Here is a 19534-nt window from a genome sequence, read left to right as displayed (position 1 = left end):
AAACCAGCCATAAGAGACCACACCTTGTAGGATTCCATTTATATGAAATGTCCACAATAGGTAAATCTGTAGAGACAGAAGGTATTAATGGTGCTAGGGGATGTAAAAACTGGGGTGATGGTGGTGGCTAAGGGGTATAGGATTTCTCTTTGGAGTAATGAAAATATTCTATAAAGGACTGTGGTGACAGCTACACAACTCTGAATATACTACAAGCCAATTGTAGCCTTTTAATAAGTGAACTATATGGTATGTGAATAATATCTAAAGAAAGCTGTTAAAAAAATAAAAGCAAAAGCAAATACTGAAAGGAAATAATAAAAAATAGCATTTAAGGTTATTTGTGCATACTGATCCTACGATTTTTTTGAAATCCATGTAGGATGCAAACATACTAACTGTAATGTTTTGGATCTGCATAATTTACTAAACTCAATAATAATCTGTACTCTTTCAGAAGTGAGAAAACAGCTTTGAATCTGCCAAAAAAGTTCAGGAATGCCTTCTTTCTTATCCCCAGAACAAAATTTGTGAATAAGAAATGACTGACAAAGTCCTTTTATCAGAGAGAGAATTTGGGGATTCTTAAATCTTCACTATCTTTAATTTGTATTTGCATTTATTTTCTTCATGTTGCATTTTAAGAGAATACATTTTTAAAAACAAAACTGTGGATGTGAGTGCCTGTGTGTCTCAGTCGGTTAAGTGTCTGACTTCGGCTCAGGTCATCTCGCAGTTCATGAGTTTGAGCCTCACGTCGGGCTCTGTGCTGACAGCTCAGAACCTGGAGCCTGCTTCGGATTCTGTGTCTTCCTCTCTCCTCCATTAATGCTCTCTTTCTCTCTCAAAAATAAAATAAACTTAAAAAATATATATATATAACTCTGGATACTGGTCAGCTATAAATTACTGAAAAATTTTAAATTTGTACATAAAAGCAATATAAATCTCCTAAAGAGGGAGTGGTTTTAAAAGGTACAAAACTGGGTCATCCCTATATTGTTCTAATGCAATCCAATCAATTCAATTTGATTCAGTTTAACCTAGTAATTAGATGTCTACTAGGTGCCTGGGAATTTGCTAGGCTCCAGGAATATGAAGACTGGAATACAGTAAAATGTAATTTCCATTCTCAAGGAATTCGAATATAAGTTGTCCATTACTTTGCTACTAAAAGAACACTAGAGGGGCACAAAGGAAGTAACATCCACCAGGATATGAACCATCAGATCTGTTTTTTTTTTTTTTTAATTTTTTAATGTTTATTTATTTTTGAGACAGAGCATGAACATGGGAAGGGCAGAGAGAGGGAGACACAGAATCCGAAGCAGGCTCCAGGCTCTGAGCTGTCAGCACAGAGCCTGATGCAGGGCTCAAACCCACGAACCACAAGATCATGACCTGAGCCGGAGTCAGACACTCAGGGGACTGAGCCACCCAGGCGCCCCCATCACTTCTGTTTTTATGAAGGTACAGATTCAATCACTCACCTGTCCTTTGAAATGTCAACATATTTACTTCTACCCTCACACTCCAATTTCAGAATTATTAAATTTGGGATTTTTCTATGAAGACATTATAAAATCTTGCTGTTCAGAGTGTGGTCTATAGACCATCAGCATCACCTGAAGCTGATCAAAAATGCAGAAGCTAAGGCCCCACCCCTGATCTGCTGAATTATAATCTGAAGTTTAAAAAAAAAAAAATCCACAGGGGATTTATACGTACATTAAAAGTTTTGAGAAGCACTACACTAAAACACTGATTTAAAAAAGGTCCTGTAGGGCACCTGGGTAGCTCAGTCGGTTAAGCATCTGACTTTGCTCCGGTCATGATCTCACGGTTCGTGAGCGCGAGTCCCACATCAGGTAAGCTCCAGCTTGGGGTTGAGCCGTTTGGGGTGAGCATGAGCCCCACTTTGGATGAACACAAACCCCGCTTCAGTTGAGCCCCCCTTCTTTCTCTCTCCCTGTGCCTCTCTGCCCCTTGCTCACTTGTGCCCTCTATCTCTCTCTCTCTCTCAAAAAAAAAATAAATAAATAAAAGGGACTGTAACCCTGTCCATTGGTGGTTATTTCTACTAGTGGGCAAGAGAATATCCTTGATTAAATATTATTTGATTTAAAAAATCAGAAAAATGCTATGTCACATTTACAAATGCAAGCAGAATGCAGTTGTGAAATGCAGCAGTCTCATCATTGATACATTTCTAGCGGAATCGGCTGCACTCAAATACAGAGAATGATCTTCAGTTAATTAAAAAATTCTAGTTTCAGAAGAACAAAGTCCTCTTTTATTCCTTTTGCGCCTCAAAATCCATAAAGGTTCTGTGTAGCCGTTTTATACACATCAGAGGGACCAAAAAATTATTCCACCTTTCAGTAATACCTCATCTTGTGAAAACAGGAATTAGGAAAGGAAACGGCCTCATTTCTTTGAAATGTACTTGTGCTTCAAAACATACCACTATTCTGAAAGAAGACAGATTCAGCTTGATTATAATGAAGGTGCTTTATTTTAGGAGTACTGATCTCAGTGGGAGTTCATGGAAAATTGATATTAAGAGGAAGAAACAACTTAGAGAAAAGCACCCTCCACACAAACCAAGTGTCTTTTCAACAGAGAAAGGAAGAGCAAGGGGAAAAGAGAAAGAAAAAATAAAGAAATTCAACCTCCAACTACCTAATTGAGGTAGAGTTCTGAAAAATACATGTTAAGTTTGTATTAGTCCCAGACTTAAACTCAAATTTCTAAGAGTTGCTTCTTTGGGGGAGTAAATATCAAAGTTAGGAAAGCACGGTGCATGCTTCCGCATCCAACTGGGGCCAGGTGGATTTGGTAGGTCTGGACCTAGTAAGGCAGGCTGGCTTTCAGCTGCGGTTTCCTAAGAGGCTGGGGAGAAGTATGCGTGTGACTTCACACCCAATCCAGAAGGACTCCCCAGGTGTCTTCTGGATTTTGAATGCTATACCTCACCATGGAGGCTTCTGTGATGAACTTGGTGGACGAGAGCCTTCTCTGATCCCTAGGGAGCTTATCAGTCTAGAAGATCACTTAATTAGCATGCTTCTGTTACTTCTGATACGCAGCATTGTCTATGCTCTAGGTTTTTCACGCACCCTGGACTTTAAAAGAAACAATAAAATTCCCTTTCAAGGTCTCCTGAGACAGCAAAGCCAGTCACAGAATTGTCTCTTTTCTAAACTGGAAGCTAAATGACACTGGATATGTTAAGATTCACGATACTTGGTTAAAAGGCCTCAAGTAATTCTATGGAGCTTATGAATTATTAATGACGATAAGAAAAGCCAGCTTCTGCACAAAGAGTTGAGTTATAACCCAAGTGCCTTTCATGATGAAAATACATAAGAAACCAGTAAGATATTTCATGAAAACAGAACAGTGCTGTTCTGATGGGTGGAAACCTGAATGGACACATAAAATTATGGATTAAAATTGGGGAAGGAAAGAGTGTTGGAAGTAGAAGAGAATTCGTTTTCTAATATCCTAAGAGCTGTCAAGATATATCCCACTAGGTATTAGTCTAAATCACCACAGTAAGCTAGCTTCTTTAGGCAAAAGGGTTGCAAATAGTATCAGAAGTAAAGATGAAATCCAGGTTTTGAGAACTGTGACAAACACTTCATCTTGCTCCAAAGGCTGAGAGGTTGGCTGATATATATACTTGGTGGTTATACAGTCAGGTATAAATGGATCCCAGCTATTCAGGGAGAGAATTTGTTTATATAAACTCTTAGGACATGAGAAGCCCTACTGGGCAGAAGTTTGGTCCTAGATGGGAGTGAAGATAATGGCACTCCAAAGGAAACAAGTCCTACACGTGTTTTTGGAATAGTAATAGCCAATATCATTCACAGGGCAGCCCCAAGCTCCTAGGTGACTGCAGGTGTCATGAGAATGGAGAGAGAAGGAACTCTTCTGCAGAAGTATTCTACCTTAACTTCATCATTCCTGCCCCCACCAGAGAGGCTTCCTTGATCTTTTGTCCTGGGTCCCATCTCTGGCTTTTTAATTAATAAGCTTTGACTTTGACCATTCCAGAGTCCTGGGTATTGGGTAAAGACTTGGTCTACCTCTTACTTTGAGTCTTTCTACAGTAGTGCAACCTGAGCAAACAATTGCAAAAACAGTTTTCACATAACCCAGGACCAGAAATAGGTAAGTTCACAGTTTTTTCAGATGTCAAATGAAGAAAGTTGATTTCTTCTGAATAAATTATCTTTGTCCCTTACTATTTTCCTCTCTCTTACTATTCAGTACTTCACCTCAGAAACCACAAACTTGTTTTGTGAGAGATGGGCATCTTGTGGGACTGAACTGGATGATTAAAATTCTACAGGCAACTTTTGCACACCTGCTCTCATGTCTGGGTTCCTGATGGTCCATAAAGAGCTGACAATTTAATTCTTGCTGTGCTTTAATAACCTCAGCCACGCATTTAGCAAAACTTGTTTTGAGTTTCTTCTGTGCAACAAAAATGTCAAAATGGTACACTGAAATGGATACAAAGTAGGAAACAGGAGGAGAATGGAGGTTGCATATGCTTGAGCCACTGAGCAGGACCAATAATCCTTTGTGGCCTAATACATGTCCCGCTCCATGGGCAATTATTTTCCTCAGAGGAGCTGCCACCAGATGCAATTTTATCTCCAGGACAAATCTCTGTAACCACCCTGAATCAAATCACAAAGAAGGAGAGAGAACAAAGCAAGCCCAGATAAATAGGTCAGGTGGTAAATGCTATGGAGAAGACAGAGAACTAGGGAGTGCTGGGGGAAAGGGTGTGGGTCTTTTATACAGGGCAGCTGGGTGCAACATGAATGAAAAGAAGGAATCTGCAAAGCTCTGGAAGAGTGTCCTAGACAATGAGTAGAAAGGGCCCGGGCAGGAAAAAGTTTACAGGAGTCTGGGGAATAGAGAGGCCAATGTACCCAAAGCATATGGTGACTAAAGAGGAAGTTGCAAAAGATGACACGGAGTGGCAGGTGGGCGCCAGTTCACATAAGGTCTTGGTGAATAGTTTAGATTTTATTCTAAAAACAATGGGAAGCCTTTCGAGAATTTTAAATAGGTATCAACAGGTCTGGCTTATATTTAATACTCTGGCTGCTTGGGAGGGGAATGGATTACTGATTAGAAGGTCTTAAGTGGAAGATGGGTAACATCTTAGAAAGCTAAGTGTAGGCAGGAGATGAAGAGCTTCGTCTAGGAGACAGCACAAGCAGCAAGAAATAGCAAGATTTGGGATATTTAGGAGGTACAGATGACAGGATTTGCCGATGCATTTATATGTGAGAAATGAGAGAACTGAGTTTTTGGTTTACGCAAATGGGTGGAAAGGCGTGCCACTTGCTAAAGTGTAAAAAATGGATGAGAAAAAGTTATGTGAATGGAGAATGATGACGATGAAAGGGGAAACGGAGATAAAAAGCTGAGCGTACGACATGTTCAAGATGCCCATTAGGCATCTGGTCAGAGTAGTCCAGAAGGCAGTTGGATACAAATCTGAAGCCCTGCAAGATGATCAGGACTGGTGACAGAAATCCAGCAGCCATCAGGGCAAGGGACCAAGAGGTAGAAAGCCAAGGACCATGCCTTAGGCGACTTTCAACATTCACAGCCAAGATGGAACCAGCCCTAGAGACTTAGAGCAGCCTGTGCTGCAGGTGGAAAACAGGCGGGTGCAGTTTCCTTTAACAAAGCCCACGGCATCTCCACTGGAAGGAACTTTTAAAGCCATCTACTTTAGTCATCTAACCCATTTCAGTTTTTAAATCCCCTTTCAATCACAAAAGGATAAAAACACACAAATCAGTTCACATGATAACTACACTATCCTAACCCATTTACCATGATCTCTCTATCATCTTCCTAATAGGAGTTCAGGCCAAATGGGGGCTGCAGTATTCCAATTTGGCAGGTTTTCATGGATAAATCTTAATACTATTATGTGTGGGCATACGTCAAACTAAGAAAAATCTGAACTCTGAATAAGCTGCTTTTTAATTAAACACATGTCTCTAGAGACAAAAGGATAAGGCTAAAAGCTTTAGGACAGAGGATTACTTAAAAATGATAAAGTAAACACGACATGCAGTATATGATGTAATCTAATTTCAATTTCATTCTGTATAAATGGCTAATAAAATACATGACAGATATCTTTACCAGGAAAATTAGTTGCAGGAGGGGATTATTCTGTTGCAGTATTCCATAAGAGTAACAAAGATTTATCCTTCATATGACAAGGTGACCTGCAAACTTTTACAGGGAGTAATTTGAAACTGTGAAACTATACCAAAAGATGACAAATACTTTATTATTACCGGGCAGGAGCCATGGGACAAAGTACCAATGGAAAGTACCTCTACTGTTGAGGACTGTGTTCCTCTGAATACCTTTTGAGGATGGACTGAAAGAGGCCACATCACCAGTTGTTTTAAGAATTCCAGATATAGGGGCACCTGGGTGGCTCAGTTGGTTAAGCGTCCGACTTCCACTCAGGTCATGATCTCACGGCCTAGGGGTTCGAGCTCTGCCTCAGGCTCTGTGCTGACAGCTCAGAGCCTGGAGCCTGCTTCAGATTCTTTGTCTCCCTCCCTCTCCGCCCCTCCCACGCTCATGCTCGTGCTCTCTCTCTCTCTCTCTCTCTCTCAAAAATAAACATTAAAAAATTTTTTAAGAATTCCAGATATACAGAAGGCTGAATTTGATTACAGATCTAGGTATTATGGGAAATGAGACTTGTACTCTCCTCTCTTTTCTCTTAGCAAATCATAATCACTTGAAAATCTCTACATTCAATTACAAATATTTGTTGCCTGCAGGATTTTACTTCTGGGTTGCAATGCATCCCAATTATAACAGAATTAGTTACAGTCTTTTGTTTTCTTGTTTTTTTGTTTTGTTTTGTTTTGTTTTTTTTGAGAGAGAGAGAGAGAGAGGAGAGTGTGTGCATGTGTGTGCACAAGAGCAAGCAGGGGAGGAGCAGAGGGAGAGGGAGAGAATCCCATGCACATTCCACACCCAGAGTAAAGCCTGACATGGGGCTTGATCCCACGACCACAAACAAGATCATGACCGGAGCTGAAACCAAGTGGGAGAAGCTTAACTGAATGAGCCACCCAGGTGCCCCAGTTACAGTCTTTTTTGCACTTATTGTTGGGGATACTAATGATCATTATGTGAAATCTTTTATTTATAAAACTACAATCTATTTTCCTTTATAATTATGCCTTTATTCTCCCAAACCAATTAAATTTCCTTTGGCCAATATTTACAATATATTCCTTATAACAATATTTATAATATATTTCTTATAATTTACATTTATGCTTAAAGTAACATAATAAACATCCTTTATTGTTGTGAAATTAACTATATTCCATTTGCTACCTGATTTCAAGCTAAGAGATTGTTACTCTACAAACGAAAATTTACTTAGGACTTTCAGGGGAGAAACCATCTTAAACAGTCTTCTGCTTAAGTGACACTCTGGATTAACTAACAGTTCATTCTCTCAATCATAGGTCAGCAAGCTATGGCCAGTGGATTAAATCTAGCCCAAGGGCTGGATGTGGTCAATAAAGTTTGATTGCAACATAACCACACCCAACTGCTTACTTATCTATGACTGCTTTTGCACTACGGTAATTGCGACAGAGACCATATGACTCACAAGGCCTTAAGTATTTACTATCTAGTCCCTTTCAGAAAAAGTTTGTCTACTTCTGCTCCGAAGCACAGTGACCAAGACCAAGGCCACTGTGAACACACACAGCCAGTAGGTGCTCTTTAATACTCTTGTACATTTTTTCTCCAACAATTCATCTATATGTTTCCCAGCCGATTGTAAAATATGTGCAATTTGTATTTATTATAAATTTATTAAATATTATAAATCTACTAAAATAGGTATTAAAGGAGCCTGGGTGGTATAATAGGTGACTGGGTGGCACCTAAGGGTTCAACTTTGGCTCTGGTCATGATCTCACGGTTCATGGGTTTGAGCCCCACATCGAGCTCCACGCTGATAGCTCAGAGCCTGGAGCCTGCCTTGGATTCTGTCTGTCTGTCTGTCTGTCTGTCTCTCTCTCTCAGTCCCTCCCCTACTCATGCTCTGTCTCTTTCAAAAATAAATAATAAACATTAACAAAATTAAAAAAAAAAGATTTAAGAGTAAACAAAATTGATACCAAATTAGGCAAAAGTTGTGCCAAATGCAACATTGTGAAAACACTAAATATCCAGAGCATTTTTGTTCCACATTAAAGATCTCAGAAATAGAAACCACAACTACCCAGTAGATAAGCTTTGTACAAAAGAAGACTACTCAGAGCTCTATGAAAAGAAAAATCATAATATTGTAAGACTGGAAAGTATAAGTGCATTGGTATGCTTTACATTAATACTTAAGGCATGCTTTCATCATATTTTACTTTTTTCTTTTTTTAAATATAAAATGTGGCATACTTACGGAAAAGTGTGAAACATATATACTGCTTTTAAAGTCTCCAAATTCCTCTCCTAAATCACCTCATCCCTTCTCCCTAGAGATAACTGTATTTGCAGTACCCACAAATGTCTAAACCTTGTTTGGTATACTAGATTCAAATATTTCCAGTTGAACTAATACTTGGTTAACAACTGAGCCATCATTTTCTTCATTATATTACCTTCGATAAACTTTAGAGGTCTGATAGCTTACATTGTTAGTTTGAATTTGATCAAGTTCATTTACATACTAAATTTATAGAAGTGTTGTTTGCAGGGTAGAGTTCATCACAAAATTAAGTTAATAATTGCAACAAAGCACAACGGAGAATTTAAGATTAAAAATAAATTCCAGAAGAAATCCAATAGCTATTACTTAGAAATAGAATGCTTCCACATCGATAGCCACTTCTCAGAGAGATAGAGACAACGGTATATTAATTCAAACTAACAGTGGTAGGTGAAGGTGAAGTTTATAAAAAATAGACAAATTGGAATTATTAAATATATTTGTAAAAAAACATTATATTATCTTCAAATACACAGAAAAGACTTGAACTAGTCTATCAAAGTGTTACATTAGATTTTTTAGAACTGTAGTAATTAATAAAAGAGGATTCCATTGAATAGGGTTTCAAACAGTACATGTGAAAAGTGATTAATCTGAAGTGCCTAAAAATATGTTATTCTTTAATTTACAACACTTTTTTAAAGGTTTATTTACTTAAGTAATCTCTACATTCAATGTGGGGCTCGAATGCACAACCATGAGGTCAAGAATCGCATGCTCTTCGGACTGAGCCAGCCAGGCGGCCCTTTCATTTACATAATTAATTTGAACTCTAAAGAAGCATTTTGGGGGCACCTGGCTGGCTCAGTCGGTTGGCTGGGCATAACTCTTGATCTTGGCTCAAGTCGTGATCTCACAGCTTGTGGGACAGAGTTCTAAGATTTGGCTCTGCACTGGCAGCACAGAGCCTGCTTGGGATTCTCTCTCTGTCCCTCCACTTCCTCTGTGCACTCTCTCTCAAAATTTAAAAAAAAAGCATTTTGCTAACCAAAAATAAGTATACTTCCAAATTAACAGGCTCTAAATTCAAGAAGTTTTAGAATACCCTGTTTGTTGCAAGGGGAAAACACTTAACTCTGATGGAGCCATCAGAGTCACATTACCCCAAGCCAGTGATCAATTTTAGCATCATTACTGGTGGTTTAATCAGATGTTGTTACGTATCTACGTAAGACACAGCAACATAACCTACAGTGTAATCTGCTGCAAAGTGCTTAACTTGAATTTATCAAGACTTTATATAACATTTACTTTGTAGGAAATGCAGGGAATAGAGAAACAGGTTAACTGACACCATAACGAATGGACACAAATCCAGAAGCTGAGGTGTTCTGAGGAACAACTGTCCATGTCTCCTCAATAGGGGCTTTGTTAGATTAAAAAAAAAAAAAAAACAAAAACCAAAGGAACACATCACCCAGATGCAATGTGTGATCCTAAATTTGGTCTAGGCTAGACACACTAGCTATAAAATGTTTTTGGGGGGGTCTAGGAATATGGTCTGGCCATTAGAGGAGTTAAAATTTTCCTAAACGGAAAATTTTCTGAAATGGATAGATGGAGATTACTGAAAAAAGTAGGTTAAAAAGCCGTATAAAAAATATGCTTTCATACTCTTCTGGTATAAAAATGTGTATGTGGACACAAAAAAAGTCTACATTTTAGCAGTGATGATCTGGGGTGGTAAGAATGTGATCATGCTATTTTTGCATGTAATTTTTTCTAATTTTCTACAAAGTACATGTACTAATTCTGTAATAATAAGAGACTGTTTCAAAATACAAATTCTATGGGAAATGTGTATGACTGTTTTATACCAATAGATCCATTCATCACGGTCTAGTGTAGGAAATTAATAAGAGAAGAGACATATTATTGACACAAATAGAACGAAGGGAGGAATATATAAAAAAGGTCTCAACTTGAATTCTTAATTATTTACAATGCTTTGATTCAGTAAAGATACATTTAGCATCTTCCATGTCATTTCATATATAAAATGTTATGCATTAAAAATGTCTTGACTTTTTCCTCACTAGAGGTATTCACAACTCTTCCAATAATTATTAGATAGCTCACTACAAAAGTGATTTTGCTACATAAGCTCGCAAAGCATAAAGGATTCTAGATGCCTCTGCATAATCATCATTCTGTTTCTTTTTCATCAGTAAGGGTCAAGCTTAATGGTTTTTAGGATCACCACTATATATGCAAATTGCATTCCTACAAAATAAGCAGCCATTTTGGAACATATACATTCACACTCTGCCTCAAAGATGAGTCAATGAATGCATAATTTTTACTGAGAGGATTCAACTTCAATTGAATATGACAACAAACCCATTTCTTATTTCTTTCAAAATTCGTAATGAAGTTGTATTATTTGAGAATTACTCACAATTTATTATTTTTTTGAAAGGGGGGGGGGGGGAGGGACAGAGAGAGAAAGAAAGAGAGAGAGGGGGAGTGAGGGAGAGAGAGGGAGAGAGAGGGAGAGAGAGAGAACGAATTCCAAGCAGGCTCTGTCCGCACTGTCAGTGCAGAGCCCAATGTGGGGCTCAAACCCAAGATCTGTGAGATTATGACCTGAGTTGAAGTTGGATGCTTTAACCAACTGAGCAAGCCAGGCACCCTGAGAATTACTCACATTTTAAATTTAAGGCTGATCTTTTATTTTTTAAAAAAAAATTTTTTTAACGTTTATTTATTTTTGAGACAGAGAGAGACAGAGCATGAACAGTTGAGGAGCAGAGAGAGAGGGAGACACAGAATCTGAAACAGGCTCCAGGCTCTGAGCTGTCAGCACAGAGCCCGACGCGGGGCTCGAACTCACGGACCGTGAGATCATGACCTGAGCCGAAGTCGGACGCCCAACCGACCAAGCCACCCAGGCGCCCCAAGGCTGATCTTTTAAAAGTCCATCCTTTCTTAAAATTGAAAATTACCTGATATATTTAACCATTACTTATTTACATCAGAGTTAATTAGTTTGGAGGTTAAATGTCTGAGTTTGAAGCCTATCATACCTCCTAACTGTGTAACCTTCGACAAGCTATCTGGCCTAAGCCTCAATGCTTTAATCTATAAAATGTAGAAAATAGTATTTACCTCATGAGGTTTGTGATGAATTGGTGAGATTATGTGTAGAAACCTGCCTGTCACAGACTAAGAGCTCTATAAATATCCACGACAGTGACTGTCGCAGACTGAATCTGGAGTTCTCTCCCGTCCCTCAAGAGAGCGGATGCAGAATTGAATACGAGAGGCTAATGTCCGGTTGGGGACAAGAGCCCTGAACAGGGGTTTCGGCTCTGTATTTACTGAGCTCGCAAGATATTACCCACATGGTGAACATGAGAAAACAAGACCTTACACACGTGGACACGGAGAAAACAATCAGACAGCAATCATTAACTTGTGTAAGAAGCAAAGGGTCTGGGGGGCAAGTGGGGTTTGTGATCAAAGTACAATATAGTACATTGGTGTCGGATGGAAAGTACTCATGATCCCGTTACAATATCTCGGCAGCTAACTTTGGGCGTTTTTCACCCCGTGGTGGCAGCTTTCCACCCTAAGCTTTTTTCTAACCCATTTATGTAAGTAGAACCTATTTCCCCACAAGTGAATGTGACTTTCCTGAAATGTTAATCCTGTCCTATACATGCCCATAGTACTGAGAATGCTACCGCACATCGCCACACAGATGGCCGATGGCTATCTCAATCTTACTATATGTAACAGAACTAGGGCTCCCCGCCCTTCAACCCACTTCTCTCCAGGGTCCCCAACTCAGTAAAAAGCACCATTGTTAACCTAGTTACTCAGGACCTGAACCTGGAGTCCTGTTTATCCTTCTTTCCAACTACTATATCAAATTCTTACTAGCTCTACTTTCAATATATTTTGAATCCAACCAACTACTCACAGGTTTACTGCTACTATGCCAGTCCAAGTCAGCACCATCTCTAGCCTGGACAATGGCAAAAGATTCTAGATACAGCTCGCTGTTTTCACTCTTGTCTTCCTCACCCGCCTCAGTCTGCTTTCCACCCAGATGCCAGAATGAGTCTTCAAAATGTCAACTATGTGATGTCACTTCCCTGAGTAAAACCCTTCAATGGCTTCCCGCCACACTCAGAACACAATCTAAACCCCTTTTCCTGTCCAAAAGACCCTAAGTAATTGGGTTTCTGTCTACATTCTCTTCCAGAACCTTCCTCCTCACTTACTCCGTTGTTTGCTATTTCTTGAGCATCTTCAGCTTGCCAAACAAGTCACTGCCTCTATACCTTGAGCCTTACCAGTCCTTCTGTATGAGGGATTCCTTCCCCATATAGGCATAGGGCTCTCCAGCTCACTTCTCTGCTCAAATACCAGGCTTTTCCTGAATACCATCAAAAGAAGTAGACTGATGGTGGTTTTATTAATGGCACTGTCACTACTATATAATGTGTGTGTGCATGTAAATATGTTTATGAGCTGACTCCTTAATGACTACATAAACTCCATGAAGACAGGGACTTTTGTTTTGTTCATTGCTGGATCCCCGCTGTCAAGAAGAGTGCTTGGTACCCTGCAGGTGTTAAAGAAATACTTTTCAATATATGGAGACCTTTCCTTGCGTTAAACTCATTTGGGCCTAGCCAAGTACTCCAAAAATAAGCCCTAAACCAAAAAAATAAGCAAGTGGAATAGTTACAAAGAATTAGCTCTATATTCTATATACTTTGCAGAATTCTTACAAATCTAAGTTTGAAAACAGGGGCCATAAAATCATTCATTTTTATTCAGAAAACCTAGAAGTCTAGAAGAAAAAAAATTCCTTTCATCAGAGTGCCATAAGAAAATTAATTACTTGATTAAAATACTTGTAAGAAAGGAAGAGAAAAAAGTTTTTCCTGGTTTTATTACTAAAGGGTTCTGTATAAAGAAATTATGACAGTAGGAGATAAAACTGCTTTTAGACTCAAATTGAAAAAAGAAAAGGCACATCAGGGGTGCCTGGGTGGCTCAGTCGGTTAAGCATCTGACAGTGCAGAGCTCGCCTGGGATTCTCTTTCTCTCCCTCTCTCGAAGGTGTCTGCCCCTCTCCTGCTTGCTCACTCCCCAAAATAAACAAACTTCATATATATATATATAAAGTACATCAGTGTTAATAAACTAAAAAAAATAATTCCCTTACTTAGCAATTTTTTTGCAGAAGTCCCAAACTGTGGCTCTAAAATAGCTAACTCCATGAGACTTAAATTGAAATAAATAAAGTTGCTTTAACCTATTGTAGATCTACTAGGAGCCATAGGAAAAATTTTTATCATCTTTAAATTGTTGAATTCAATCAATACAAAGCAGCACATGAATAAAGTTCCCAGCAGGAAACTCTGTGAACCTCTATCAGTTCATCTGTGCTTTTCTTACGACATCGTTTTTTTTCTTTTATTTGCAGATATGTGTGTTTTTAGACTGGGATTTCTGTCTGTGTCACCTCTGTGGTCTCCTACAGTGTTGGCACAGTGACCGTGCTACTCAGCGCAGGTTTTCTGAATGAAAGCATGATGCAGATGGGAAGTCACAGCAGTAATCACTGCATGAACCTAACAGTGCATATAGACTTAGAGGGTTTGGAATGAGCCCCATTACCGCTTTTCATAGCATATCCTCAGATGGAAAGTATAGCGTTAGATAAATTTATAAACGTGGTTTCTCTCCACTCTATTTTGCTTACAGTATTTACCACAACTAGTAACAAAGCTATCATGCGTGTCGTCATTTGCTTAGTATCTGTATTTTCCACTTTCCATTCCTGAAGAAGTGTATATGCTTGGGGGTGGGGGATGGGTAAAATAGGTGATAGAAATTAAGGAATGCACTTGTAATGAGCACAGAGTGGTGTACGGAACTGTTAAATCATAATACCATACACTTTAAATTAATAGAATATTGTACGTTAACTTGAATTAAAATAAAAACTTAAAAAAGGAAAAACAAGTGTATATGTTTGTCAAAGCCTCAGCATCTCACAATAGTGGGGCCCAAGAAATGTATTTTTTTTTTAATGTTTATTTATTTTTCAGGAGGAGAGAGACAGAGTGTGAGCGAGTAAAGGACAGAGAGAGAGGGAGACACGGAATCTGAAGCAGGCTCCAGGCTCTGAGCTGTCAGCACATAGCCCGATGCGGGGCTCGAACCCATGAACCATGAGATCATGACTTGAGCCGAAGTTGGACGCTTAACCAACTGACCCACCCAGGCGCCCTAATAACCAGGAAATGTATTTGGAATCAACGAATGCATTTAGGGTTGTGCCATCGCATAATTTAAAGATGAGTAGGTCCCCTTCCCAGCTGAGTTTACCAGGCATTCATAGCTTCACAGAACTTAATAATTTGCTTTCTATTCGTTTTGGGATGCACACTTTTTCACATGCATCTTAGAATCGACATGTACAGTTTAACTGGCAGCATTTTTTCCTTCTAAGTATTACATAAAATAACACCGGTTTCAGAAATGACGGTATTTCAATTGCTAATTACATCTCAATATGGAAAACATAGGGGTGCCTGGCTGGCTCAGTTGGAAGAGTGAATGACTCTCTCTCTTTTTTTTTTTTTTTTTTTAAGTTTATTTATTTATTTTGACAGAGAGAGAGATGGAGAGAGAAAATCCCAAGCAGGCTCTGTGCTGATGCAGAGCCTGATGCTGGGCTCAAACTCACAAACCATGAGATCATGACCCGAGCCAAACTGGAGAGTCAGACACTTAACCAACTGAGCCATCCAGGCGCCCTGAAAGAGTGAGTGATCACTCTCGTTAGTGATCAAGTCCCACATTGGGCGTACGGGCGTAGAGATCACTAAAAAAAATAAATAAGTTCAAAAAAGTTAAAAAAAAAATATGGAAAACATAAAAATTTCAAGTACTTACGTCAATTAAATCTGAAAGATCATGAATATAATACTTGAAAACCGAGGCATTGGTTGCTTCAAGGGTTAAGAGATACTCATTCCGTGCCTTAATTGATTTTAGTTTATTTTCCGAATACTTTGCTTGTCTCTGGAAATGAAGAAGGTCCAGGTATTGGGAAAGAGAACAAAGTCACTTAGTCACAGAAACATACATGACTTTCTATTAATTTGAACAATGTATTCTACATATACAAATGAACTTTGAAGTCCTCTGAGAAAAGTACATTTTGAAACTGATTTAAAGAACTAAAAGTACCCAAGTATGTATTTGAGCTTCAGGACCATTTGCAATGAAATCTCTTTGTTAATATTCAAGTTCTCCACATTGTGTACTGAATACTTGGCATTCAATACTAAATGATGCCCAGCTGTTATTACATGATTTTTATATTTTTAAAAAATTTTTCATTCCTGTTGGAGGAAATGTGTGTCATTTCACAATTTATAATGTGTGTCTATCAGTTACTGCAACTGTCACCTCAATGAGGTTCTTAGTACTGTCACCTCAAGTGAGGACAGAAAGGCTCTGTAATGTTTTTACTTACTTTTTCTTTCATTTTCTCAATTTTCTTTACAGAGCTTCGCCGCTGATGTCTCTCTTCTAGTCTAATATGAAAGACCGGGTCACCGGATCTTCCAATTTGCTTTTCTTCTTGTTTCTCAGCCTCTTTCAGCTTGCTCTCTGCACTGATGCTCTCTGCATGATACATATGGTATGTTTTCATCACCTGTGAAAATGTGACCCAAATTGTTACAAGATGCCTGTCTATAACTCAGAGAGTGAATGGAAGCCATTATATGAGGAATACGTTAAAAATATCACCTTCCAACTGGCAGGGGGAGAGCCAGATTGCTAGTCAAACAGATGAATTATGGACGATTGCGTCTACATAAAGCAAGGAGAAATATGCAAATTCACCTGCCAGGAAGAGGCACTTAGGGGATAGGCTTTGATGAAAAAGTGATTTACAGAATCTTACACATGCTTTCAGTGCGCTTGAAAAGTTCCCTTAAGCTTAAAAGTCTTCTCTAAAATCTCTGCATTATTAATCTGCAGAATAAACCATTATTCATGGATAAATTTTACCCCAACCTTGGAATTATAAAAAACTCCAAATTAGCACAGATTTTACTAAACAGTTTTTTTGTATAAAATCTACTTGTCAAAATACAAAATGGAAATATTAAAGTTCGTACATACATAGTTAAAAATAATTGTTTTTCTGACCACAAATACTTTATGTTCAATGCAGAAAACATATGACACAAAAAAGAAAATATAAAAAGCACACAGAGATAACCACTGTTAAGATTTTTGGTCCAGCCACTTGGGTCTTTTTCCTATGAAAACACACAGACACACACACTTCTTTACTTGAAAATGACACGTTTCTCCTTTTAAAACATTTGTACCATACTGTGTTAACAATTTTTAATCTTCTATATCCTCTTTTCATTTGACAGATCAGAACACTTTTCTATAACACTAAATGTTCTTCTAAAAATATTTTTAAGGACTGTATAATATTTTTTTATATGACTGGGACACAGCTTGACTAATTTCCAATTGTTGAACATTTTAGGATATTTCAACTTTTTGCTTTATAAAGAAAGCTGTGCTGAAACCCTTTATATGTATCCTATTTCTTGTTTTATAAATGATACACCTAAGTTGCATTTTAATAACTTTAGGAATATATAGAAAATAAAGTTTTTAATGTATCCTTTCCATGTATGTTGTAAACTTACACAAACAATTCTCAACTAAAATTTTTGTTAAAATAAAATTTGAATCTTTAAACATTTTGATTATATTAGTTACAGAAATATTTATGCACAAAATTATATTTCCTATGGTACATTTTCAGAGAATTACAGTTAGACAATCTGCACATTTTGGAAGTTTTGACACAAACTTCCTATTTAATACTCTGCCAATCTGAAAAAAAGTGATCTGTATAGTTATTTTCCAAAGCATTTAGAAAACAGAGATGCTTAACAAACATTTTCTCAAGTAATAAATAAGTATATTTACTCTTATAGTATCTATTATATCTGTATATAATCCTTGTTTTTTTAGATTTTCAAAGATTTTACCTAAAAATCACAGTTTTCCAATATAATTTCAATCTGCTATTTATAAGTAGAGTCAGACGTCTGGGCCAATTCTGAAACTTGTTGACTTTAAGCACATTTATACTCCTTAAAAGAAACAACATATCACAGTAGGACTCCAATGCCATGGACGTATCAAGGAACATACCAGAATTTAGCACCCAATTATCCGTGGTGGCACTTTTCCATAAATTATGTCAAATTTGCATCCACATAAAATAGATTTTATTTCATTCGTAAATAACCAGAAGTTATTCAGAGCCACCTTTATAACTAAAATGTAGTTGTTAAGAAGAGATTTAAAGAGATTTTGAAGTAAGGAACTTGATATTTTTTTCATCTCAAAAGATGAATCTTAAAATAGTTTGGGAACCGGAAGCCTCACCGCAATATATTTACTTAGGTTGAAGCACATGAAATTGCTGTTTCGGTAGGTTATATAGAAGGTAGGAAGTCAGCACTTTCTTATGGTTCAACTTAATACATACTTCCAAGGTGACTTTTTGAAAAGGAAAACATGGGGTTAATGAAGAGTTTTTACTTATTTTCATAAAATCTGATAATGTCTTTCCTTAAAAAGGTAAGCTAGCAAATCACATTACAGGCATTGTTGAACAAGAACAAAGTAAGGGCTGAAATACAAAGCATGGCAGCTTTCTCTGAGCTGTGTGTAATTGCAAAGTTGTCTGTTTTTAGTAATTACCAAACCTGCCCAGGAAAAGTTTCGTTGGTTACTCCAGTTTAAAAGAAAAATAAAATAGCATTAAGAAGCAGCTGGGCAGCTGGGGAATGAAAAGGGAGTGACCCTACAGCTGGGCAAACAGCGAGGTCAATGAATTTACTACACACCTTGCATTTCTAGGCTTGGCTCTGTTTGTATACCCTGCCTGAAGCAAACCCACACACCATTTGGGTCCTGGTTCCAATTACATCTTTAAAGAGAGGGTGAAAAAAAAATCTCTCTCTCTCTCTCTCACACACACACACGCACACACACATGCGCGCGTGCTCGCGCGCACACACACACACACACACACACACACACACAGTTGCTTAGCTGACTGTATTCTTCTTGCTAATACCCAGGAAGAAATGAGAACATATGACTTCCATCATAGATAGATGAAAAGGCATTCCACACAGCCTCGGGTAGCTGAGAATTATTTATTTTAAAAACATCCTGAAGAAAAGACTTGAACTCTTGCTTTATTTAGATGCTGAGGACCAGCGTAACCAAGTGATTTGCAGAAACTAAGCCTTATGAACTAAGGACACTGAGCTGGCTGCCAGCATGATGATACTTATAAACTAGCCTGGGTTAAAAGAAAAACATTCTCTTTTTAAAAAAATGTTTATTTATTTATTTTGAGGGGGTGGGGAGAGAGAGACCGAGAGACCAAGAATCCCAAGCAGGCTCCCCACTGTCAGTGTGGAGCCTGATGAGGGACTTGATCCGACAAAGCATAAGATCGTGACCTGTGCCGAAATGAAGAGTCAGAGGCTTAACTGAGTGAGCTACCAAGAAGCCCCAAAAAGGAAAACATTCTTGACCTAAGACTAGCAAGAAAAGGGTGTAAATATCCCATCATAACGTGGTTCAGTACAATAGCTGAGGGTTTTCTACCTAGTTTGATGGTAATTTCCAGAAGGAAATTTCTTTGTTCAGTTTTCCAATGTGACTTAGGGTTTCCACTATTTTCTAAAATGTTAGCAATGACAATGAATGAATTTTAAAAGTTGGGGAGAAAAACACTAAAAGCTTTTTAGAACTCTAATTGCAGATAATGAATGCAAGTACAAACTGCATTATTTAAAATGTAAGCTGTTGGCAGCAGTTAAATGTGTTTTGTATTTAAAATAAAATAAGACAGTT

The 19534-nt window shown here is 38.0% G+C and overlaps 1 protein-coding gene across 2 annotated transcripts in view; it reads right to left on the bottom strand.

Moving 5' to 3' along the window:
* The window catches only part of SRGAP1 (SLIT-ROBO Rho GTPase activating protein 1), a 284958-nt gene that overhangs the window by 77503 nt on the left and 187921 nt on the right, over window positions 1-19534 (bottom strand). For both annotated transcript variants that reach the window (XM_049625895.1, XM_049625894.1), the window contains exons 5-6: window positions 16092-16274; window positions 15506-15634 (exon numbers count right to left, since the gene is read on the bottom strand). In XM_049625895.1, the coding sequence (XP_049481852.1) occupies window positions 15506-15634; window positions 16092-16274 (312 nt within the window). The remainder of the gene's footprint in view (window positions 1-15505; window positions 15635-16091; window positions 16275-19534) is intronic.

Source organism: Panthera uncia, chromosome B4, assembly GCF_023721935.1.
Source record: "Panthera uncia isolate 11264 chromosome B4, Puncia_PCG_1.0, whole genome shotgun sequence".
Taxonomy (NCBI): Eukaryota; Metazoa; Chordata; class Mammalia; order Carnivora; family Felidae; genus Panthera; species Panthera uncia.
Note: the sequence above shows the minus strand (reverse complement) of the source record. Positions and strands in the feature narration are given on the sequence as shown.